Source organism: Eutrema salsugineum, unplaced genomic scaffold (assembly GCF_000478725.1).
Source record: "Eutrema salsugineum unplaced genomic scaffold, Eutsalg1_0 scaffold_10, whole genome shotgun sequence".
NCBI classification, from domain to species: Eukaryota; Viridiplantae; Streptophyta; class Magnoliopsida; order Brassicales; family Brassicaceae; genus Eutrema; species Eutrema salsugineum.
The window spans coordinates 1,660,901-1,687,160 of NW_006256908.1; the positions used below are offsets into that span (position 1 = coordinate 1,660,901).

The following is a 26,260-nucleotide window of genomic DNA, read 5'->3' on the forward strand; positions in this document are numbered from 1 at the left end:
GTCACAATTATTCTTGGTTAGTACCTCTGTTCACCAAATTTAAAATTGACTCAAGATCATTATCTTTCTCATCGAGCAGGGAAACTGAGTCTTCCACATTATTATCTTTTTTTTTTGAAAGAATGTTAAATTTATTCAAACAAAAAAAAAACGTTTTTACATCAATGATGTTTGCATGATTGGAAGGAAATTAAAATCGCACAAAGTATTACTAGCTATTCTTCAATTTGGTGATCTTGAGGCTATCCAAAACTGGCAGCCGTCTTCATATTTGTTGTCCCCCAGCAGTCGAATGGAGTTGAATCTGTTCTTCATGCCTTTGTCTATCCTCTTTATCAGCTCCTGTGGCGTTGACGGGTGCTCACCATGACGTCTACCATTCCGCTCACCCCAAACGTGGTAAAGAGTGATGTGGAACAAGTATTTGACTGTGAATCTCGAATAAGATTCTGGTTTTGGTGAGTTAAGTAAGCTAGAATGTCTTCCCAGCTACTTGTAAAGTCGTCTCCAAGAAGATCCTTCCCTAGGGTATTCCATACGTGTGATGTGTATGGACAATCAAAGAACAAGTGCTCTTTGCTTTCCAATGGATGAAGACAGAAGACACAAGAGGTGTGTAGCTGTGTGCTCCAATGTAACATGCGGTCTCCAGTTGGTAATCGATTGAGGATTGTGATCCACACATGAAACGCAAGTTGAGATTTGCTATATTATTAAATATCGAAACTTCTAAAGATGCATATAACTATGAGATTTGCTGATGATTAAATATGGTGAATCTTATTAAAGGAGGGTGCATCTCTTTAAGAATATCTCATGTATATGAACTCATTGGAAGGGCTATCAAACCACCCAAATGGCATAGATGCCAAAACCCACAATTGCAAAGCCATTAAAAATCCATTTACTTCATACTTACCATTCACCAAAATAGAAGTATAAAGCTTTCTACAGATGTGACTAGAAGCTCAAACGCATATCTTTCCCAAGCATAAGGTATCATACCTTGTGTGCGCTCCCAAATTTTTGGGACTTAGGAGTGTTTATGAAGCTCAGCCAACTCCATGATCCACTTAGTGGGTATCTGGTGGAAGATAGTGTGGTCATTGAAGCTCGCATCAACTACTCAGAGGAAACATGTACAACTGATGAAGAAAATTCTACATCTAGTTAAATTTATAATTCTTGGAAAACAAAAACTAATCTCTCTTGTGGAACATAACATGACCAGCTCAAGATTGATGGAGAATTCAAGCAACGAGTATTTTTGAAGATAAAACTCAAGATATATATATATATATATATATATATATATATATATATATCTCTTATGGTCTTCCCTTGTACCCAGCAAACTCAAAGTTTTAAGACTCGTCTAAGAAAATTTAGGAATCAAACACAATTCATTGCTCCAGCTAATTCCTTCGTAGTCATACTCCTCAAATATAGATCTTGAGAGTAACCAAAAACAAAAAGAAAGATAGTTAATATTACATACTTTTTATTATTATTCGTTGTTCCTCGGCCTTATGAGGTTTAAAAGAAAAAAAAAAAGGAGGTATAACTAATTCTTGACTATAATGGAATTAATTGAACTGACTCGTTGATGGACTAATCAGTCTTCCAAACTAATCGACTTTTCCTAATTCTTGTAGTTTCTGCATTAAGTTAATGGCATCCAGTCGAATTTATACAGTCAATTATGAGACAATTTTGTTTGAATTGAGTAACACATATTAAATGTATCTTGATGATAAAAATGAGTAAAAGAAACCACAAAAGAAAAAAACAACGAACACAATAAGATTATAGTTGTGAAGTGATGAAATATATCGTAAAACTTACAAAGACATCTTTTGTAGACCATCAACCTTGTGTAATGAGAATCTCCCTCGGTTTGATGAGCTTGAAGGTATATATCTTACCAATTAATAATGGGTATTCCATTAGCAATGCTACCCATTGCCAATAATGGGCTATCCATGTCCATTTTAACCTGTCCAATACTGACCATTTGGATTATGAACAAACAGTGACCATGCCCATTAACAACCATGATCATTAAGGATCATGTCTAAATGGGCTGTCTATTGGTGTCCACTGGTCACAGAGTATAACAGATTTTTTGTTTTTGTTTTTTCTTAGTTCTATAGACAATATTTTGTTTGATAATAATATGAAATATGATTCATAATCAAAGCAGTGTAATTTCACATTATTCAAGTCTAGATCATTGTAAGATGAGAACAGATGAAATAATCATAATAAACATAAATACTTAAGTCCAAAAGTCTAGAGAACAACGTTTTCAAAGTTTCATAATACCAAAATCCAAAAGTCTAGATAACAAAGTCTGATTAGAACAAACATAAATACAAAATCCAAAAGTTTAGAGAATTAATTAGTAGAGAATAAACATAAACACAAAAGTCTAGAGAATAAAGTTTTCAATTAAAGTTTCATAATACCAAATCCAAAGACACAAATGTCTTAAACTTCTTCATCTCCTTTCTTGTCTTCTTCTCCTTCCTTTTCTTCCTCCATGAACTCAAACTGATCACCTAAGCACAACAAAACAACAAAAAACTGTCTATTCTCTTGAAATTTGATTCCAATTGAATTCAAAGATGACAAAAGAACATAAGCAAAAAAACTTACCAATCTCTTCAAATCCGTGTAACCAATTCCTTGCGCAAATTAAGGCTTGCACATTTGAAGGCAGAAGGGAACTCTTATATTTGTTTAACATACGACTTCCTATGCTGAATGACGATTCTGAAACAACGGTTGTAATAGGGATACTCAAGACATCACAAGCAATAGTAGACAACTCCTTAAAGCAATTTGCATTATCTCTCCAAAATCCCAAAACATCGAAGCTCCTAAATGCAACCATATCTAAAACAGGCTCATCCAAATACTTGTCTAACGCTGATGTACCATTCGTACCAGCAGTTTGGGAAAAGAAAGCATAAAACCCCTGAAAAATGTAAATTTGATAGAATAATAAATAAAATAAAGCTTCCTAGACAGAACAGCAAGATTCAAAATTGAATACAAAAATGACAACATAAGAATGAACATAAAACTTACATCGTAGCGTGGAAGAATGTTTTGTTCCAAGGTGTTTGTTTCTGAAGTTCTTGATGCAATTTTCTTTGGGTTTTTCTTTTAAACATCAAAAAGCTTCTTTATACTCTTACGTACATGGTTTATTCTCACTTTACTAGTAGATGCATCTAATGTAGTGAATCAATACTCTAGAACACTAAACTTCATCCTAGAATCAAAAACTGCAGCAATCGCAAGGATGTCACTGTATTCCTCCCAGTACTTGTAAAACTTCTCCTTCATATTTTCCACCATCACACAAATAACATCATCATCAGATTCCTCATGAGTTCTAAACCACATTTCAAGATTCCAAACTTGAAAATTAGCAGTTGGATAAGATGAACCAGAAATCAAATGAGTCATTTCTGCAAATGGTGTTAATAACTTGCAAATCAACTCTGCTCTTATCCACTCTAAATCAGATGGATAGCATTGATAACTTGTGTATACCTCTGCAAGATGTCAAAATGTTTCTTTATACATGACGGCTCTAGAGAGCATCAGATGAGTGGAATTCCATCTTGTTGTTACATCTAAAACCAGCCTTTCCTTAGCTTCAATTCCTACGGTCTCCACACAGGTTTAAAACGATTGTTCTCTAGACTCACTCACATCCGCATATTGGATGTGCATGCATTGTGCGATGATTTAGCATAATGTATTTTTGCATCATCTTCAAATGATTAGGGTTAATGAATTGTTATAGGCTGATAAAATTTAAGATGATTAGTGCTAACGAGTTGTTATGTGATGAGAATATGTAAGATGACGTGCTCAGATTTTGAATCCAATAATGAATCAAGGATTGGATCCAGCCGATGGTCTTTTGGAAAATATTAGAGACAAGGAAAAACTCATTTGAAGCATGCAGTGAGGTGTAGGAACTAAGGGTGGAGCTGGATTTTTCCTAGATATGTCTACATAATTGAATTCAACTTATGATATGTTTGGTAGAGCTCTAAAATTCTATAAGGCATTTGTTAGTCTGAAAAAAATATGATAAAAGTTATAAATCATTGCCTTGAGAGGATGAGTGGAATTTTTGAGAAAATATTTGTTCCATAACTACAAATAAAATGCCTTAAATATCCCAAAACCACAATGTGTATTTTCTACAAATGTGGAAAACTAAGTGTCTGTTGAAGACATATGGCAATTGTGGTGATAGTATAGTGGAAGAACTTGTTAAGACTACGCAATCCTTCCAAAAAGTGTCTATGGTTTGCACTCGTCATTGGTTGCATGGTTTTGCAACATTTGAAGGTAACTTATTTAGAATAATTCTTATGTCTTGTATTTAATTTGTTTTGTTTGACTAATTTATAACTCCGTTTCTTATGTGATATTGAAGATTATTTTGAAGATGAAAATGAAGATGTTTTAAGAATGTAAGTAGTTCAGGAGTTTGAAGCTAAATGCTTAATCATATTTTGTAGTTTCTAACTATATTATCTAGGTGAAATTGACTATCTCAGGTTTGTCTTTTCTCTGTTGTGAAATATGTTTTAGTCTAGGAGTGGAATCAATGCTCATTTTGGAATTATGCTAATTTGTTTGAATAATTAACAATTTAAATGCACATGCCTTCACAATTATTTAACGAGCCAAAGATAATTCATTCTAAAAGAAAAATAGTACATTTGAATTAACTTAGAATTGGAAGAAAATTTAATTAATAAATGTATTAGTTATGTTACAAAATATAGTAACAGTAGTGGATGTTTTGGTAAAAAAAATTGAAAATAATTAAGAATAAAATTTATCACAAACATAACAAAAGCAATATGTTACATATATATTTAAAATAAATTAATCAAAAAGATATTTAAAGTAATTATGTATAAACAAAAAAATATATATATATAAACAGTTAAGTATCCGCAGATAATCCTAAAACCTTTAGGGTTTTTAAAGACTACCCTAATAATATTGGGTATCTTCAGGATTTTTCAAAAAAATAATTTTTAGTATACGGTCTTTTAGAGTGATGATAGAGTATGAATTTTTACCACCACAATATTTTTAATTTTGTTAAGTGTTTGTAAGTTCTTTCGATGATTAATATACTTTTTTTTTGTTACTTCAATTTTTTTTTAACTATATTATTTCACTATTTGAGTTCTTTTTTTAGGGGGAATTGCTAAAAATAGGCCACAATTTGAATCCAAATACAAAAGTATACCCCAAATTTAACCTATTGCAAAAATAGGTCAGAGGGGTAGATAAATTATTATTATCTCTTACATGAGTAAACAATAAAACGGATGGCTCAATTACGATTATAACCCTGCGAAGTCTGCAAATATTAATGAAGTCTACAGAGAAGACTTATAAAGAAGTCTGCTATATTATTAAATCTTATATTTAAATTTTAAAATTATATTAAAAAAAATTAAACTGAAATATGTTTCTATAAATCAAATGTCAACAGGTATGATCTGTATAAATTAGAATTTATTAAAAATAAATCATTTTTAACCATCTAGGATAAACATAAAAAGTGAATAATTATAAACTAGGGTTGCAGACTACTTTATCAGTCTGCTGAGCAGACTGTAAAGAAGTCTACTATAAATATAAACTGTATATTTTAATTTTAAAATTATATAAAAAATTGTGAGCGGAAATTTGTTTTCAAAAATCATATATAAGCAATTATGAGGTTTATAAATAACGATATAACATAACCGAATCAATTTAGAACAACAAATATAAAATTATTCAAAATGGGGTTTAAATTTGGGTTTGCAGATTACGAATCGAAGTCTTGTCAAACCGGAACCAAAATCAAAATTAAATATTGATATAAATCGGGAATAATTAACCTAACCGGAATTTTTTTAACTTAGTATATAAAGAAACTTACCAGTTGTTACCATAAATAAAAAACCCTAGATCACTGTAAAACGGCGCTGCACTCTGGTCTCTCTCGCCGCGACTCTTTCTCGCAGTACTTCGGGCAATGTGGTTATGGCGTTGCAAAACCTCTTAAGGTTATCTTCAACTCTTCCTGGAAGAACTCCACTTTGCCTCTTCATAGAGTCGGCTGTTTGGGCAACTTGCACGTCTTAGCTTTTTGACGTGCGAAGATAAAGCTTCAAACTTTCCGTTCAGGTCATTGTACATGCAATCAACCTTCACGTTCAAGTCTTTAGATGCTTTTTCGTTCTTCATAACAAGTTGTTGGATGGACTGTTCAAGTCTACCGATTTGTGAAGCTAGCTGGTTCGTCGTGACTCCTTGCTGTTGTACAAATTGATTGTTAAAACCCGTACCTTGGTAGTTATATGGCTGTCGCAGTTGATAAGCTCCTGTCCCTCCGAAGTTTCCACCTTGGAACTTGTTTTGGAAGGATTTTTGCTGTGGTGGGTAGTACTGATCTTGAGGATTCTCCACATTTGGATTGCGGTAAGAGAGATTGTTGTAATTTGCATTCCAGAAGTTTTTTTTGAAACCATTGTTGAAGCGGTTTGATTATGGTGCTTGTGCTCCTACATTGTTCACCTCTTCTTCTTGAAAGGTTTGATTAATGTGATCGATATCACTTGGTCCTTCATCTTCTGCGCCATTGTTGGTCTCACAAGCATGGTTTGGGCGATTGTTGCTCTTCAAAAGCTGGCTCATCATGTTCTTCAACTTGGTTATCTCCTTGTTGTTTGTTCCGGTTTGCTTCGTCGAGCGATCGTATTCAGGACAATCATTGCTATTGGCTTGAGCCACATTCTCGATGAGGGCTCTTCCTTGTGCTATTGTCTTTTTTCCAAAATCTCCATTGCTAGCTGTATCAAGTGAAAGTTTGTATTTTGGTTGCAAACCTCGGTAAAATGTGCTCAGCAGGCTTGATCCAGGAAATCCATGGTGAGGGCAATCACGTTCATACTCCTTAAAACGTTCCCAGGCTTCATAGAAAGATTCAGTCGGTCCTTGCTGAAAGCTTGTGATCTTTGTTCTCAACAAGTTCGACCTTGACTTAGTATAGAAGTGATTCAGGAAAGCAGTTTTACATTCTTCCCAATTAGTAATCGATCCTGCAGGCAAAGATTTCAACCAACGGTGAGCTTTATCTGCTAATGAAAAAGGGAACAACTTACACTTTAAATAGTCTGCTGGAACTTGGTTTGTTCTTATCATGCTGAGATTTCTTCAAAGAGCTCGATATGGGCCATTGGGTGTTCAGAAGGAACTCCATGGAATTGGTTTTGCTTCACCAATGAGATGATTTGAGGCTTGACTTCAAACTCATTCCGGTTCGGAAATGGAACTTGGATTGCAGATCGGTTCTGAAAATTTTGAGTAGGTTCATCAAAATCAGCTATACGGTGGTTTCTGGCTTGTCTTCGGTGTTGATTTGCTGGCTGGACAGGGCGGTTAGCGCGCCCATTCGGCTGCATTCCTTGGTGGTCACCATCGGCTGCATTGATGGGTGCATCAACGTCTTCACGTTCTTCTCTTTTGCGGTTCTGGTGGTTTCTTAGAGGAACCTCATCCTCCTCTCCATCTTGTCGAGCATGATCACCTCCTCTGTGATCATTCTCTTCATTTTCTCCATGTTCGGACCCGTCTTGGTCCATATTTAAAGCTCGGTTAATAGGATCTCCAGGCTGGTCGTCGTTGGCCATTCCTTGCGTTCGTCTAAGTCTTCGAAGTTCTGTTTCGTGTCTATCTATCTCGTCTAGAATTGGAATGTTTTCTACAGGTCTGCGCCTGGTATTCATGCAATTCAGAGAAAAACAAAAGAAGGGAAAGATAATTCAGCAAACCTTTAAGAAAGAACTAGAGATCAGGTGTCTAGAGCAGAAGTTAAAACAAGAAAAATAGCAAAAGGCAGCGAAACAAATCCCCGGTAACGGCGCCAAAAACTTGATGCGTGTCAACTGCATCAGGGAACAAGTTTTACCCTTAACAAAAACAAATGAAAGCCGCAAGTGCACAACTAATCAGTTGTAGTATTTAGGGATCGAATCCACAGAGATTTGTGTGCCTGGTATTCTTCTACGGTTTTTAACTTTATGTCTAGACTAGATTGGTTTAAAAGGTTGGTTGTTTTTCACGGATTAAACTAAAACAAAAGAAAGCAAATAAATCTATCCTAAGGAACAAGTAGAATAATCGAATGAAAAGGAAGTAAAGCAAGCAAAATATCGAACTAAAGTAATTGAAATGCAGATCTAAATTAGCAAGTGAAAATCGATTGGTTTGTAAATTATGGCTAAAAACGCTGAGCTTTTGGGAACTCTACAGGGATCATAATCAGTTTTAACACTAGGGTAGATAGATTGGGATTGAGGGATATCAATTTATAGGGTTCTAGAGCTAGAGTACGGCGGTATGATTACGTCACTGTCGTGATCATAACCAACTGTTTCTCGCAACCCTGACCAGTAGGTTTCCACTCTGGCCCTGGAAGGGAGAGAACGCAAGAGCTGCACAAGACTCGTCAATACTCACGATCTTGCCGCAGGTGGGTTTCCACTCCTACGGAAAAATCACTTGTTTCATTCTAGGGCTGATACTTAATGAAAACTTTCGCAACACTAACTATCTAGATCAGATACTAGGTGATCAATCAAGCATACATGTAATAAGAACAAGAATAAACATAGAACAAAGTTGAAATCCCAGATCTATAAACCTAGATGTCTTAATCGATTATGAGAGCCCCTTTCGGGAACCCTAAGCCCAACTCGGGATCTACTCAGACATGGCTGAGGTCGACATCATCATTGGTTTTAATAAAAGTAATCAAAAACAGTAAAGAAAAGAGATGAAGAAAGCTTCTCTATTGAAGAACTCGGACTTGAACAATCTTCTACAAAAATCGCATAAAAACGGCTAAAGGAAAATGATTTCTGTAAAGTATGAAGGGTGGTGTCTAAAAACGACCTAAATGACAAGTATTTATAGTCTTCAATACTCCATGGTCTCTAGGTTCCGAAATTGAGGCTGAGAATGACTTTGGGCTTCAGAAATATGGGCTTTAGTTCGGAGTTAGCCGGCCGTGGTCAGGAATGACGTGACCGCGGGAAATAGGTGGCTGGCCACGGTCGGGAGGCTTGTGACCGCGGGGAATGAGCTGTTGGCTGCGGTCGCGTGACTTGATGACCGTCTTTGAGTGGCTCCGGGGCTAATAGAATATTTTGAGATCCAACCGTTGGAATGTCTCCAAACCAAGTGCATTTGAAAGTTGGTTGATTCTTCTATAAGTTGTCCAATTTTGAGGGTGATCGGATGGTGAGAAGGTCTTTGTCTCTCCATGAGAGTTCTGACGGTCTGCATTTATCCAAAAGAGTATTTTTGTTCCAGTTTGTGCCTCTTTATCCCAAATTACCTGAAAAGTCTTTTAAAATCCGAAAATATAGAAATCCTTTGAAAACCTTTGAAAATGGAGTAAAAACACATGTAAAAGACATTAAAGTGATCCATAAAAATGGTCAAAATCCGGTGTTATCAGTTTTTACTGTACATCTGTTTACCGTTTAAGGTAAGTCGAAAATAATGCCGACTTCTCTTTTGGATCGAAGTCTGTGTTATGCACAAACCTTAATCCCCTTCGCTTCCTATTCCAGATCTGGTGTCACCGCCGTCCGTAACTGTTCATTTCCGCCGTTGGTCGTAAAAAGGTATTTGGCTGCACTAATTTCTTATAATTTGTTCATAAATATCTTTACGGGTTCCAAGTTCCTAGTCGTTTGGGTTTCTACACCGGTTTTTCTAAAAATCGGACAACAATGAGTAGATATATGTTCCAAAGTCAGACAAAAATCGAACACCCGTTTTCCAAGTTTATAGTTGCTATGTTATAGATATTTGTACTTCTTTTTATTTATTAACCGGATTTGTATAGTGTTAGGCAAACTATTTTGGAAGTATTATCTGGTAAAACGGAGTTAAAAACGGGTTGTGTTTTTTTAGAGAACTTTGTCGGCGGCTAGTTTTTTGGAAACTGTCTTAATTACGCTATTAGGGCTACAGACTTCAATTGCAGACTTAGTTGGTTGACTTCATGTGTAGACTTCTTCGTGAGACTTCATAAGTAGACTTCTTTTAAGGCTGTTATTTTGAATATTTGAATTCGTTTTGCAGACGTCAGAATAGCCAATGGAAAACCCAGAATTCCCCCCACGTCTCTTCACAAAAGGCGATGAGCGTATCCGCTGAAAAGCATAGGATACTATAGCGGTGAGACAAAGCTGATGACTGCACTCGAGGAAGCACTCACACAAGATGAGTGGGAAGAGATAATGAACTCTAAACTGGGAGTGTTCTTGAAGTTCAGTCAGCTGGATTTCGGTTGGGCATCTAGACTGGTGCATTACATTCTCGGCATGCAGCTAGTTTGCAAGAAAAAATTTGAGATTTGGAGCCTCGTAGGTCTAATCCCGATCCGCTTTTCTTTGAATGAGTTCGAACATATTACTGGCTTGAATTATGAGGACAACCTCGATGATCCGGTGGTTGAGATAACTGAGGAGCGATTGGGAGTCAATCAGGATTTAGGCCCGAACACTGAAAATTTGATAGAAGCTTGTAAGGAATGCAGGTCGTGGTCTTCCGAGGATCGGTTGAGGCTGGGATACCTTAGCATTTATGCTAGTTACATTGATGCACGAAAGCCATCTTCGCCTATTCGGGTTAGGTTGGCAAGGCTTGTGATGGATTTATATGCATTTGAAAACTACCTTTGGGGAAGAGTGGCCTTTAAACACCTGATGCGGTCGGTGAAGGAGAAAGAAATTTGGAAGTCGTCTTACACCATTGAAGGGTTTGTTCAAGTACTACAAGTCTAGGTTTACTTTGCTCTTCCCGACTTTGCTGCTAAATTTGGTGAACCACTTCCAAACGACACCAAGGTACCGCTGATAGCTTACAAGGGATCCAGGGGGAGGAAATTTATGAAAGAGAATATGCTCCGACAGGTAAGTAGTCTGAATTCATACTTGGTTGACTATTATATCGGCAGACTTCTTTAGTAAACTTCTAGTGCAGACGTCTGTAATATACTTCTACCGCAGACTTCCTTACTAGACTTCTAATGCAGAGTTCGTTGGTAGACTTCTACATTAGACGTTATATAACACAGTTTTTATTTTCATGTAGACACGCATTAACAACTACGTTGTTAAGGACTCCTTCGACATGTTTCCGCGCTGGGAAGTTGAAGACAATGATGAAGAAGACGCGAGGACTGACAACATCATCAAAGCGATGTATGGTCATTTTGGCCCTAAACAATGGAAATGTGATAGGAGTCATTGGCCTCCAACAGGTGTGACGAAGTATGTCAAGTCCGAAGTGTCTGTCGATCTGAAGAGGCGATCAGAATCAGTTGGTGATCTAGGAAGTCCGAAGGGTTCTGCCCAGTCTCTGGTGATGAAGAGGAGTCAATGGTCACGATTCTGAAGGACCACATAGACGACTGCTTCAATAAGATGATGGATGGGTTGAGTGATTGTGAATCTCAGATCGAACTACTCAACACAAAGCTGGGAATGGTGGAGCAGAAATTAGAGGCAGTGATCCTCCAAGCTGGGACCGGAGGTACAAAGGAGGATATGGCTCAGACTGGTGAAGCAGACGCCGATGGCGCAAAACCCGGTGGTGACGATCCAACGGACGCGGACGCCGATCCCAATATCGGAGTTAGTTCAAAACCTGCTCCAAAGAAAAGAGGAAGGAAATCGCGGAAAAAATAAAATTCCATATTTGTTTTCAAACTTCTCATCGAACTTTACCAATCTGTTTTAAAACCTTAGTAATCTGTTATCCGTGGAGTTGTCACCACTAAATATTTAATGCTTTTATATGTACTCTTTAATGTTGTTTGATGTTTGGTTTCGTATCATTGTTGTGTGTTTAAATCTTTATATTTGCATAGTAATTTTATGTCTAAGCAAAATGAACAAACTGATGTCCCGAGTGAGAGCGTGAACGATGGTAAGCAGGGAACTCCAGAGCCAAGCGTCGTTATGGTTGATCCAGCAAAATGCGACATCGACTTCGATCAGGTCCAGAGAGAGAAGTGCAAGAAAGGCAGGAAGGCGGCACAACTGGTTGCCCGTGCGAAGAGTGAACGACTGCGAAAGTTGGCTCTTACACAACAAAGCCCTTTCAAACCAAACAGCACAGCAAAGGAAATCATCCCAAAAAAAAATGTCCAAGGGTGCCGATATGATCCGTTTGATATGACAGACGTGAAGCAAAAGATCGGTGTACTCACTGATTGTCTGAAAAAAGATCTGTAAGTCTTTGTTTTGGAGTTATTATAGCAGACTTCCTTCTATTGTATATATAGTGGATGATATCAGACAAGTTAATGTTGGTGTTTTCAGGAACTATCCAAAGCGGATAAAATGGTCATCCACAGACTGGTACTACATTCTAAGAGTCCCTAAAAAATGGCTAGCAGACACTGTAAGTTACGCAAGTATATATATGATATGACCACAACATATTTTTCTCCTCTTGAATAATTGTTTTCATTGAATATGCAGTACATGGAAGCTGGGATTAACCTACTCAGGATGCGATTTACAAAGCATCCTGAGTGGTTTAGGTTGGACAAGATAACCTTCCTTGACTCTTACTTTGCTACAATGTGGAGGCACAAGTACCAGGATTTCGTGGACTCTCACGCCAACCCTGATGGTTCAGGCAAGCTCCTTCCCGCTGGCTCGTTCGAGTACTACACTGGCGCAGCGCCAACTTACTGCGTTAGTAACAAGACGTGGGGGTATGATGTGGATGACATGTACTCGATGTTACACATCACTGGTGATCACTGGGTGGCAATGTGGATTTCTATTCCGATGAAGCATATTGTCATTTGGGACAGCCATGCGAATACTCATGCATCGGATCTTCAGATTGAGGTTGCTGTGACTCCGATTACCGTCTTGGTTCTTACATACTCCATGAATGTGCCCCTACTGAAGACCGGATCAATCTGACTTATGATCCATTCACGTGGGAGCGAATCAAGGGCAATTTGATCCACAAAACAGACAAAGCGGTGACTGTGGCGTTTACTGCCTGAAGTACCTCGAATGCCATGCTCTTGGGATGCCATTTCCTAAGACCTTGTGTGATGCAAACATTAAAAACATCCGAGACACGATGGCAGCTGAGATATTTGATGAAACAAGAGTAAACGGCGAAGAGAAGTATGATTATCCATGGTTGGACGTATACGAAGGTAAGTGATATGTCCAACTATGTATATTTTGTACTGTAAGAGAAAGGACTCTCGCTGGGTGTGGTATGGTTGGAAGTTTTTGGTTAACCTGCCAGAATTGTTGTTCTCTTATTTAACTGTAATTTCTTAACTAATTTCGGTTTGTTTAGTAATATTTTAAACAATGATGTGGTTGTATCTTTTGTTAGCCTAAACGCTTGTAATAAACTAGTGTGGCTATTGTGATAATTCACGTACTCTAAGGTTAGCCTAATCATATCTTCTTATATCGCATAGTTTATAACAATAATTAAGAATGATCGTACATAGACATGAAACAGACATATTTCAATATGATTTACCTTACCTGGTCTACAGACTTCTTGGGCTGACTACGTTAGTAGACTTTTATGTGTAGTCTTCAGTGTAAGTCTGCTATTATAGGTAGCCCTCTGTTATCCTAACTTCCACGTCTGCAAAAAATAGAGGAAATTAACTTCAACCAATGTAACCCTTAAACGTATGAGGTAACATAACACTTACACAATCCGGTCTGGTATGTCCTGGTTGGTGACATTTCGAACAACTGTACTGCTTGTAGATCTTACAGGGTTTCTTTTGCTTATGCCTTGAAATTTCCAGCCAAGTTTGCCATCTTGACTTCTTATGCCTGCCTTTTTTACGTCGGACTTCCGGAGGTAGACATTGTGTTGTTTCATCGGTTTTCATTGCAATGCTTGGAGGATATATATTATGCGAGTACGCTGCATACAAGTAATCTTTGGAGTATGTCGGGCATACAAGAGTGGCCAGATGCATATGCATTGCATCTGAAACGGCTATAACATGAGAGCAAGGTATTTTCTCAATATCATACACGCCACACCTACACTTTCAAAGTTCCAAATCAACGACACAGTTATGTGATCCTCCTTTCACATTGAATCGCCAACCATCTATGCCTTCAACCGTCAAATTATCAGCATAATGTGAACGAATTGCCAACAAATATTCAACTCCCCGAGTATGGATGATTTGAAGACTCAAAGCATCTTCCCGCCTTTTAAAAAACCACTTTGTTAGCTTCTCCCGTAAGTACTCTAACAGGAATACTATGGGAAATCCCTGTGCCCATTTGAGAGTGGAGTTGATAGACTCTGCGATGTTGCTCGTCTTTATATTGTATCTATCACCCGGAAAGTGAACTCTTGACCACAACTGAATGCCTGCCTCCTCCAGGTACGTTGCAAGGTCAGGTTTTAAATGCCTTATCTTGTCCATATACCGGTTAAAATCATGTACCGTATATGCATACGCAACACGTTTGACCAAGTACATAAGATGCTTCCCCTTAAACTTAGTGACAATATTGTGTTACAGATGATAATAGCATATCCCGCGTGTTACCCATGGTAAAACAGTCTTACATGCCTTCTTAATGGAATGATGCCAGTCTGAAACTATCACCAACGGATACTCGTTTGTAAAACACTCCCGCAATTTTCTAAAAAACCATTCCCATGCGTAATTATTCTCAGAGTCCACTATTCCAAAATCTAGTGGAAATATCTGGAAGTTACCATCTTGTGCTGTCGCCACTAGCAGAGTCCCTTCATACTTTCCAGTCAGATGACACCCATCGACAACAATGACCCGTCTGAGATATTGAAAACCAGCTATGGAGGCTCTGAAGGCTAAGAATATGTATTTGAACCTATTCTGACTGTCGCGTTCAAGGGCAGTTATAGTACCCGGATTTCCTTCAGCAATCAGATGCAAATAAGAAGGCAGTCGACTATATCCATCCTCAGGGGTTTCCCTCACACATTCTTGTGCATACATCAAAGCTCTATACGAAGTTGTGTAGTCTATTTTCAGATCAAACATCACCTGCATTGAATCTTTGATGTGTTGCGCAGTAATCCCATCAATTATTCCCACACGCTCTATAAATAACTTCCCAATGTATCTTGGAGTCGTATGCTTTCGGTGAGCCAACTGATCTGAAACAGAACATGTATGAGTTTTGACATATTTTGTGATCCAAAACGTCTTTGCTTCGTTCTTTACAGCTGCTCTAACTCTCCATAGGCATCTTTTAACAGCACATTTAGCAACAAACAGACGTTGCTAAATGATCTCTGAAATCAGCTAATCTTTTGTAGCAAAACTTCCATTTACTTTTATTTTGTCAACCCAATTTCTTTCATATCCTCTTTGAGGAGCCTTAACCGGTTCTTCAATCCACTCACCCTCCGAATCAGAATTTGAATTCTCATCCTTCACTTTCCCATATTGGCTGTAGTCCTGATCCTCAGAGTCCTGATCCTCAGAGTCAGTACCGTCTTCCTCCTTTACTGGATCGTTTTTGATGTCCTCGTTTATCTCATCATCATCATACTCATCAACATTTTCATCTTCACCTTCCTCTGTAATTTGATTCCCACCTTCAACAGAATACCCATCAGCAGCATCAACACCACCAGTACATCCATCATGGTCCTTGCGACTAGATACACAAAGACGTATAACATGCATCTTACTCAACCGAATCAAGCTCTGTACTTGTCTATCATTTGTAATATGCATAGGAGGGGTATCTGGAGCCATGTTTGCTAACATTGAATCTGGCAATGCATAAGTGATAAATACGTTGTCCGTATTTCCATCCAGCATGTAATCATCTAGAGCCATAGCTACGAGTTCTCCATGTGTACAACCATCATTCAAGAAGAACAACCTCCCTCCTTTGCGATTATCCACCACAAAATGCCACGACTGAGCACCCATAACCCATTCTCCAAATACAACATGCAACTGAGCCGGCATCTGCAAAAAAGGTAAACCACATAAGTAACCGTGTTTTCCAAGTAACATAGAGCAGACTTCTTTATAATCGGCTAAAAGTCTAAACATTCAAGAAAATTCTTCACTTTCTAATTATAACACATATCAACGTGAAACTCACGTATATGTAACAAAAAAGGCAAATCAACATGTCCAAACAAGAAATTTATATACCATTAATTCGAAAACAATTTTTTTGTTAAAATAATTAGGCAGACTTCAAGTGTAGTCTACTGTGTTATTCTCCTTTGCCAAGCAGACTTCACTAGCATAATGCTGCTGATATGTGCTAATTACCTTTCAAATCTATAAAAATCATAACTATTAATGTATAACACATCAGCATACCAAAATAATACAGGTGAAGGAAAATATACCTAGACAACAAGAATAAAAATTAAAAAAAAAAATTCATCACACAAAAGTTTTTAAAAAATGCTTTTTAAAAATGAAAAAAATGCAGACTTCCAGCAAAACTCCACCAGGTATATTTCATGAAGAAGTCTGCCAAAAAGACAGGGTTAATTTTGCAATTGACCAAATGTTTGACTTTCGTAGCAGAATTCTATATAAAGTCTGCATATGAAAAATGTTATTTCTGCAGTTGACCAAACGTTTGACTTTTACAGCAGACTTCTTTTGAAGTCTGCTGTAAGAGGCAAGAAGTCTTTGCTGTTGTTGTGAAGTCAGCTGAAGAAGTCTACACTATAATCGAAGTCTGCTGCAGGTTTTTTCTGCAATTGACCAAATGTTTGACTTTCGTAGCAGACTTCTGAATTAAATTAATAGCAGACTTCGTTTGATTTTTGCATTTAGAAGTCCGCTATAAATTTAATTCGTAGCTGGAACAGTCAAAGGTGGTCAACATCTTGGTCAAATGCAAAAATAACCTTTCAGGTCAAACTTCTCTTTTTCAGACGTCTCAACGAAGTCTGCAGAAAAAGTCAAAGTATAATATTTTCCGGTCAAATGCAAAACTATCCTCGTTTTTCCGCAGACTGAAATAGAAGTCTACACGTTATTTTTTGTATTCAAATGAAAATTCGCAGACTTAGAAAGAAGTCTACTTTCAAAAAAAATACCAAAAGGTCAATTGCAAATCTAACCTTTTGCGTTGACTAGCAGACTGTAAAAAAAGTCTACTTTCGCGAAACATAGCCCAATGTTAAAGAAAAGAATTAGATGTTTACCTCCTTCCAATTTGAACTCGATTAACTTTGACAGAAGTTCAGAATTTTTGAAATGCACGGAAAACAAACCAGCCCAGAACTCGGTTATCCAAGAATCTCACAAAATATATGATTTGCGTACTCAAACATATCAATGTCGACCAAGAAAGAGATTTTTAGATGAAACTGGAGAAAAATTTGAAGATAGAATGAAGTTTTGAGCGGCCAAATAAGCATTTAGAGCTTCAATTTTGGTTGGTAATGGTAGTTGGCGAAATTGAAGATGATGGCATTTTCGTGAATACTTGATATATCTTAGGATGGTTATGTCTTTTTAAAATTTCCTTAAAAAATCGATAATTATAAACATAATGACATTTATGTTATTATATGTGGTTTTAGGGAGATAGTGGGGAGAAACTGGCTAATATTGAAGAGGGAGAAAAAAAAGATTAGATTTGCATTTGACTTCAATTTATGGATCATATCTGAAAGAACCCATTTTTCTTATGGTTGAGTCAATTGACATATAAATGTAATTTTTATGTACACCAAGTAATTCTCCATTCATATTCTCTAATACTGAACCACTCAAATTTCTCAGATTAGTTGCACAGTCGATTTGAAATAATGTTCTAATTTTGCCTTTACTCACCATTTTGAAATTATTGACTGACAATATCTATTGTTATTGTATCCCGAAGAAAACCATGAGAACCCACATCTATAACCTCTAGTCCCACCAAATTTAGCTGTTGGTAGTGAATGTTTTTAGTTGATTCTTAATAATGCTATATCGAATGTGTAATCTAATAAGATATCTCAAAAATAGAGGGAAAATAATTTAGCTACCTTCTGTATTCAGTACGTCCATGATTTCATCAATAACCTAGTCCCACCAAGTTTCGCTGTTGGTAGTGAATTTTTTTATTTGAAAGTTAAGAGTGCTATATCGAATGTGTAATCAACATCGACCAGCTCAGCCTTGAATATATTTCTATCTTTGCATAGTAACTTTAACAAGTTTTTCCTCAAGAATCAAGATCAAGTTGGTAAGAATTAATTATGGTACTAGAATCCATAGTCTTCTTAAAACCTTGTTACCATTCCTTAGTTGGACAGGTGATGGTCCTATAACTACAGTAGCATTGCTGCAATGGCAACAATATGTCTCTTCAGAAATAGACTGACTTTGACCATGCTGCGGCCGAAGCAACCATCGCCGACCTCTCTTATATTCATGTTACGATTAGTATTTTAAGTTGTATGTTCCTTTTTTAATAAATCTATTTTGATTATGAATTTAATTAATTTGCATTATGATTCTATTTTGAAATTTAATTTACTTATTTTTTAATTAATTATATTTTGTTTGATAGAACTTTCTAAATCATATATCATCATCATCATATATAGTATAAGTAAAGTGAATTTTAGCTTTCTAGGTCTCTCATTCAATCTCAGCCTGACTAATTACTCTTTGCCTCTTAATGAAAAAAAATCAATGACTTTGTTTTTTACTATTAACTAATTACCATTAAAAATCTAATTAGTTTGCTAATTAGATTTATAAATAGGAAAACATGTTTTAAAAGATTTGGGGCCGCAAGGCTCTTTCAGTTTAACCCTAATCGCCGATCAATCAAAACTTTTTCTTCAACATTGTGTTCATGGAATCATGGTTAATGAGGAAGATTAATTGCCAGCAAAGATTTCTATGACTTAAAGAGAAGCGTTCAACAATATATATGAAAAATGCTTGAAGAAAAGCTTTCAAGGACATACGATTAATCGATATTCCACCATCGTTACTTTGTCTCTTCCATATTTCTAATTTTACTTTTTACTTTGTCTTGACTTTAATCATAATAACTTTATTTGTCATTAAATGATGGAATTTATGATATATTTATACCCGCGTAAGGTGATGGATCTTTTCTTCAAATTAAAAGTTTGATATTTTGATGCGACACTGTATTAATATTTGTTTTTTTCTTTTTTCTTTTTTTTCTCTCAAATGTTGCAACTAGTTACCGATAACTAGATTCTCTGATAAGTATAAAAAATAAGCATAACCTAGCTTGTTCACAATGTTAGACGCAAATACAGAAAACTCAAAAACTTTTATTTTCTGATATCTCTTGGATTGTTCATCTCACAAGGATAATGAAGAGGGTAAATGATGTGGTCGTGTGGTGAGGGTGTCAAGTTTTACCCTAAATAAAATCAATAGCTGCAAGTGCACAGCTGATCGATCGACTGTAGTACTTAGGGATCGAATCCAAAGGGAAGGAGGATCTTTCCTGCAAAAGTCTTCGAAAGAAATATAAAGTAAGGAAGTCTAGAACCAGGCGAGTTTTGTGAGGGTTTTGGTGGTTTGTTTAAAACGTAAAAACGAATCTTAAAGAGAAAATACGGTAATTAAAATGACCTAATAACTAAACTTAGCGAAAATGAGAAAAACGAGAAAAACAGCTAGACCTAATTGCTTTAATAAAAATTGATTGAAAGAGGAAAGAAACTAGACTAAAGCTTGAATGAAAATCGGTGTAAATCTATAGAAAAGAAAGCGCTGGGGTTCAGGGAAGTTTTCTCAGGGGTATAAACGATTCAAAACATTGATAGAGAATAAATTTGATAAGATCTTAGCTTAAACTTTTCGAACTGGAGTCACGGACGTATTCATAAGCCACTGTCGTGATCATAGACAACTATCTCTCTTTACCCTGACTAGTAGGTTTCAACTCTAGCCCTGGAAAAGAAGAGGTGCATTATGTTTAAGACTCGTCAGCATTCACAAATCGCCCATAGGTAGGTTTCCACTCCTATCTTTGTTTTGCTCTCCCAAACTAGATCTGACACCGGATGAACACTTTCGTGTCACCAAGCATTTGGATCAGATTGTAGTTCATGACGCTACTCTCATGCAGTAAAAACGAATTCAGAAGAAAAAGTTCTAAGATTCGGCTCAATAGCTCATGGAATCTTCACCGAAGATATATATCTCCATCGAAAATCCCTTAGACCCAACAATAAAACTACTCAGACATGATAAACAAAATCAAAAACATAGTATTAAGAAGTAGTACAGAAACCAAAATTGAAAAAGAAAGAACAAGGGTTCAAGAGATAGATCTCTCTCTCCCTAAAACCTAAAAACAAAGCTTAAAGTAAAATTTCTGTAAAGTATTTCGTCTCTCTTCTTCTCTCCTTAAAAACGACCTAAATGATATGTATTTATAGTCTCCAATACTCTCTGGTGTCTAGGGTTCCGGAATTGAGGCTGGGAAAATGATTCAGGCTTCAGAAATGGGCCTTCAAACTTGGAGTTAGCTGGCCGCGGTCGGGAAGTACGTGACTGCGGGGAATGTGTGGCTGGCCGCGGTTGGGATGGTTGTGCCCGCGGGGAATGGCCTGTTGGCTGCGGGTGGAAACGCTTGCCGGCTGGTTTACGAGACATCTTGCTCTTCGCGTATCTTTTGATTGAACCGTTGGATTGCCAAGCTGTAAAGTGTGCTGGAAAGCTGATACTTACATCTTTAAGATCTCCAAATTTGAGTTGGATCAGACGGTGAGAAGGCCTTCAATCGGGGGTGAACTGCTGACGGTTTGACTCTAAGCTAAAATCTTGTTTTCTATCCATTTTGTTAAGTTTTTCCCTAAGTTACCTGAGAAGAGTCTTGGAACTACAAATACTAGAAAAACGTAATAAAATTACTTAAAAGCAATTAAAAACATAGAAAAAGTATTTCAAAACGATCCATAAAAGTGGTCAAAATATGGTATTATCAACTCCCCCAGACTTAAACATTTGTTTGTCCTCAAACAAAGCAAAAGTCTAAACTGGTTAAGTGAAAACAAAAAAATAGGGAATGCACAAATCTCAGAGACATGAACTCCTAAACTAGGACCAAAGATCGTGCATCAATCCACAACTAAGTCTAGAAAATTCTCACCAATACACAAAAGATACTAGTCCACTTTTTCCGTCATGCAAAACTTAAACAATCTAAATCTTGATTCCAGTCAACTAACTCTCTACATTCATTAAGTTCAATAGTGAGTTCTCATTAAAGACATCATCCAGGGTAGACGGCGTTTGACATTAAAGGCAGTGGCGGAGAGAGTATGTTGGGAGGGGGTGCAATTGACCCAGGTGAAATTCAATTTTTTTTATAAATATTTGTATTTTTATGTAAAAGCTAGATATAATATTAATAATTTAGCTAAATGACCCCTGTAAAATTTGTTTAAAATACATTATAAATTAAAATTAACCCCCGTAAATTTTTTTTCTAGCTCCGCCACTGATTAAAGGGCTGTTTAAGTGGTGGAGTTAAAGTGTTTTGGGTTACCTGATGAATCTGGAGGATGCAAGATAATATGCAAAACCGCAAGAGAGATAAGGACCTGTTGAGGACCGCAATTTTCAGTCACTTCTTCTTGCCAAATGTTGTTGCATAATCCTTCCTCATTTGTTGTAAACAGCTATTCCCCCAGACTTAGATTCTTTCCGGGAATCAGAAAATGGTCTCCAAAACTCCATAAAATCGAACTTCAGTTGCCTTGGGACTTAAAATTTGACTTCTCTAGACTCTCTAAGGCTTTTATTTTCTTTCTTTTCTTATTTTCGGATTTTTTTTTTTAAAGGAAATGTCTTTTAAAGAAGAGAGACTAGAGGACGAGATTGTACCAAAAATTGAGATTTTTCTAAGGCAGACTGAGCTTCCTATTGTGTTGAATCCTTCCGGGAACTGTTCTGGCAAATCGCAGGTCTCTGTCTTTGGTGACTGAAAACTGCGTCGTTCTTCTTTCTCTCCAACGTTTTTACACATATCTGCATATAAGACAATAGAAAACAAGAGTGCATATGGTTTGAAAGAAGATTGGTTAAGGTGGGAACTAGCTAAAGATGAACTAGCCATTCAGGATCAACAGAGAGTGGTAAATAGGGTAAAGGAGTCCTGAATGTATGATTCGTTTCCCTGGTCTAATGCTTCAATGAGAAAATTAAGTCCAAATTAAGTCCAAATAAAACAGAGCTAGTGTATTCCTTCATCTAAAACGAAATTATTCAAAATCCTCTGGGGTATTTTGTTTCAAATGTGCTTAGCTACCGCCTAGTCTAGTCCTAAATCATGAATGAGCATGTCACTAGGAACAGTCTAAAAGCACACAGTCAACTATCATTGATTCACGTTCACTATTCCCTTTAAAATGTATTTTGTTTTGAAAACCAATTTTGAAAAACTTTAAGAAAAATGCAAAAAGTGTAGATAATGCAAGACTCATGAAAGAAAAGTGGTTAGAAAGGGATGAAATCCTCCCCCATACTTAAATCACACTGTCCTCAGTGTGAAACAAGTCGAGATTGGATGAGAAAAATGCATAAATAATCGAATTGGTAAGGCCAAAGAGAACTTACCTGGATCCGGGATGCTGGTGGTGATGGACCGGATACATTCGAAGAGGTTTGGGAAGGTGATAGGTGGTGATAAAAGTGGTGGGAAGTGATGAATGAGGTGGAATGGGGATTGGTGAGGTGGAATGAGGTGAAGTGGGTGGTTTGGGGTCGGGTTTCGTCTCAACAACCATCTGCCGCGGTCAGGAGCCACACGACCGCGGTGAAGTGGTGCTCGGCCGCGGTCAGAAAGACGCGGCCGCGGTTGAACATGTGTTTCCTGGGGTCAGAACACCTACGACCGCGGGGGCTTATATCGCGGCCTGTTTCCTGCTTCTTCTTGGTTCTTGCTGGCCGAGCAGTCAGGGACCATTATCCTTTTTGGTCTTTTCGAGTTTTTTGATTTTTTTTTTTTTTGCTTTTTTGTTTTATAAGAAACACAAGAAAAAAGATCGGAAAAAGAAAGAAAATCTTAAAGAAAATAATACCTAAATGGGTTGCCTCCCATTAAGCGCTTCTGTTTTAAGTCGTTTAACTCGACTTTTGGTGTTGGACGTGGCTTAGTCCAATGAAGAAGATCTTGTCCTGAGACAAGTCTTTTTTGACATCTCCTTGCTTTGCCTAGCAGGTTCTTCGTCACTCCAAAGTTCTTCTTCAAACTCTTCTATTGCATAACGTTTTCCTGCTTTGCTGTTGTATGGGACAGCTTCTGTGAAGACATCTTTGTCGATATTAGCAAACGAAATCCTCCGGTTTGGCCAGTCCATTATAGCTCCGGAAGTTGCTAGAAAAGACCATCTGAGAATCACTGGATGTGTCGCGTCTCTTGTTTCGACAATGTAGAAGTCAACAGGCACGATGCAATCTCCTATTCTCAAAGGAATGTCATGAGCTATTCCTTGAGGTGTTGCATTGGAATCATCAGCTAGACTAATTCTTGCTCTAGTCCTGCGCAGGTGTTTAATACCAAGTCTCAAAGCAATTGCCTTGGACATCATGTTAAGACAAACTCCAGAATCACAAAGCATGTTTTTTAAGCATTTCACCTCTAATAGAACAAGAGATGAGGAACTAACCTGCACCTTCGATTTTGTGAAGTGTTCGAACAGGTTTACCTCTTCTAGCATGATTGAACAAGTCTTCTATTTCAGGGATTAATTTCTTGCTCTCACAGAATTAATGGCCTATCATGAAGTCCTTGCAAGCTCTGGCAAAGGTGATTCCTTCAGGCAAATTTCGGACTACATCATTGAATTCGTTGAGCTTTTCCTTGCTGATTTTGTTGGTGTAATGGCTGCAGTCTTCGGGTTTTTTAAGGTGAATCACATAGACAGCTGCTTCTGGTGTTGTCATGTATCGAGCTCGCATAAAGTATCTATGGATATCCTCCTTAGACTCCTTGCAGTACCTGAAAAAGACTTGCAAACGACCAAGCTTACAGATTTCATCAAAGCTTAGGTGAGTAGGGAATGACCTGACCACATTGTTGAACTCTATGAGCTTCTCCCTACTGATGTTGTTGGTGATCCATTGAATTTCTCCTGAACTGTCTTCTGAGGAATATCCTGCGTTTGGATCTTCTACAAACAACCCATACTCTTCATCTTCAGAGTATTGTTCTTCATACTCATCTTCACAAGACAAGGCCATGTTGCAGGGCAATGACTTGTCTTCGTCTTCAGATCTTTGGGTGCTGATGGAGCAAACTAGTTGCTGATGGAGTGGTTTAGTCATCCCAGGAGGTGTATCAGACGCACAGCTGCTTGTATGAGCTGAACGGGGCTGTTTTGTAACGTTTTTCCGGTTGGTCTTGACTGCAGGAGACGCAACCGCTGGAAAACACCCATGGGCCGCGGGTAGACCGAGCACGACCGCGGGAGAAGGCTTCTAGGCCGCGGTCGGAAGCGACGCGACCGCGAGAAAGTGTCTCCGAGTTGATTTGCTGCTGTTGCTTGCTCCTTTGCTTCTTGGATGATCTCCTTGTTCTTCTGGCTTGATGTACTTCCTCTCTGGACTTGAGTCTTTAGTTTTGGTTGCTGGAGTCTGCTCTCCAAGTCCTTGTATGATCTCCTCAACCTTTTATTCAACTTCATCAAGAGCATAGACTACTTTGTCCATGGTTGAGTCAAGCTCTTCGGTTTTGTCAATGACTTTGTAAACCTTCTCTGAAACTTAGACTGTGAAGTCATAAGACTCGTTCTTAGCTTCGTTGAGGGCTTTTTCCACATCATCAAGTTTGAAATCTAGGTCCATGACCTTGTTTTTAGTGTTGCGAAGCTCGTAGGTGTGCTTAGCTTGCTCTTCCTCCATGTTGTCAAATCTGCGTCCTTGGTTGCTTGTTCTTCTATTGATTTGACTTGTGAAGCTAAGTTATCGATCTTCTTATTGAAAAGTTTTGATATCCCGCCAATCCTTTCGTTTAGAGCGGCTGTAGCGGTTGCTTGAGCTTCTATGAACTGCTTGATTACGCCTTCGTGCTGACTCAATCGGTTACTGAGCTGGACGTTCTCATCTTGCTGGAGAACCTGGTGAGGTAGGCGATACATAGGTGGTCTAGGGTTTACCATTGGCGGCACGTAGGGCTCGTTCAGGAACGGTCTACAGTCTTTGGTTCAAACTTCTTCGTAGAGATCGCGTAGGTACTGCTTCTCTCTGCGTCTGGTGGCTTGAGGAGTGTTGAAAAAACCTCTCTCATAGTAGGGATTTCGATTTATAGGATCCATTTCTTCTGAAATGGAAACAAAATAACCGAAAAATGGAAATATGCAGAAAAGGGGTGCTAAAGTCGATTTACCAACCTTTTTTAGAGTTTTGCGGAAAAGAAAACGCGTGCCTTCCCCGGCAACGGCGCCAAAAACTTGATGTGGTCGTGTGGTGAGGGTGTCAAGTTTTACCCTAAATGAAATCAATAGCCGCAAGTGCACAGCTGATCGATTGTAGTACTTATGGATCGAATTCACAGGGAAGGAGGACCTTTCCTGCAAAAGCCTTCGAAAGAAATATAAAGTAAGGAGGTCTAGAACCAGGCGAGTTTTGTGAGGGTTTTGGTGGTTTGTTTAAAACGTAAAAACGAATCTTAAAGAGAAAATACGGTAATTAAAATGACCTAATAACTAAACTTAGCGAAAATGAGAAAAACGAGAAAAACAGCTAGACCTAATTGCTTTAATAAAAATTGATTGAAAGAGGAAAGAAACTAGACTAAAGCTTGAATGAAAATCGGTGTAAATCTATAGAAAAGAAAGCGCTGGGGTTCAGGGAAGTTTTCTCAGGGGTATAAACGATTCAAAACATTGATAGAGAATAAATTTGATAAGATCTTAGCTTAAACTTTTCGAACTGGAGTCACGGACGTATTCATAAGCCACTGTCGTGATCATAGACAACTATCTCTCTTTACCCTGACTAGTAGGTTTCAACTCTAGCCCTGGAAAAGAAGAGGTGCATTATGTTTAAGACTCGTCAGCATTCACAAATCGCCCATAGGTAGGTTTCCACTCCTATCTTTGTTTTGCTCTCCCAAACTAGATCTGACACCGGATGAACACTTTCGTGTCA

General features: G+C 37.7%; 1 protein-coding gene and 1 non-coding gene across 2 annotated transcripts; both read left to right on the forward strand.

Moving 5' to 3' along the window:
* Positions 1-6,964: 6,964 nt before the first annotated feature.
* LOC112081740 lies at positions 6,965-7,069 on the forward strand. The gene has a single exon (XR_002896662.1). It is a non-coding gene; the product is annotated as a small nucleolar RNA R71 (small nucleolar RNA).
* A 3,238-nt stretch (positions 7,070-10,307) lies between these two features.
* LOC112090252 lies at positions 10,308-13,061 on the forward strand. Its single transcript, XM_024147867.1, has 6 exons — positions 10,308-10,886; positions 11,212-11,481; positions 11,577-11,753; positions 12,006-12,352; positions 12,444-12,525; positions 12,606-13,061. The coding sequence occupies exons 1-6, from the start codon at positions 10,308-10,310 to the stop codon at positions 13,059-13,061; spliced, it is 1,911 nt and encodes a 636-aa protein (XP_024003635.1).
* Positions 13,062-26,260: the final 13,199 nt, after the last annotated feature.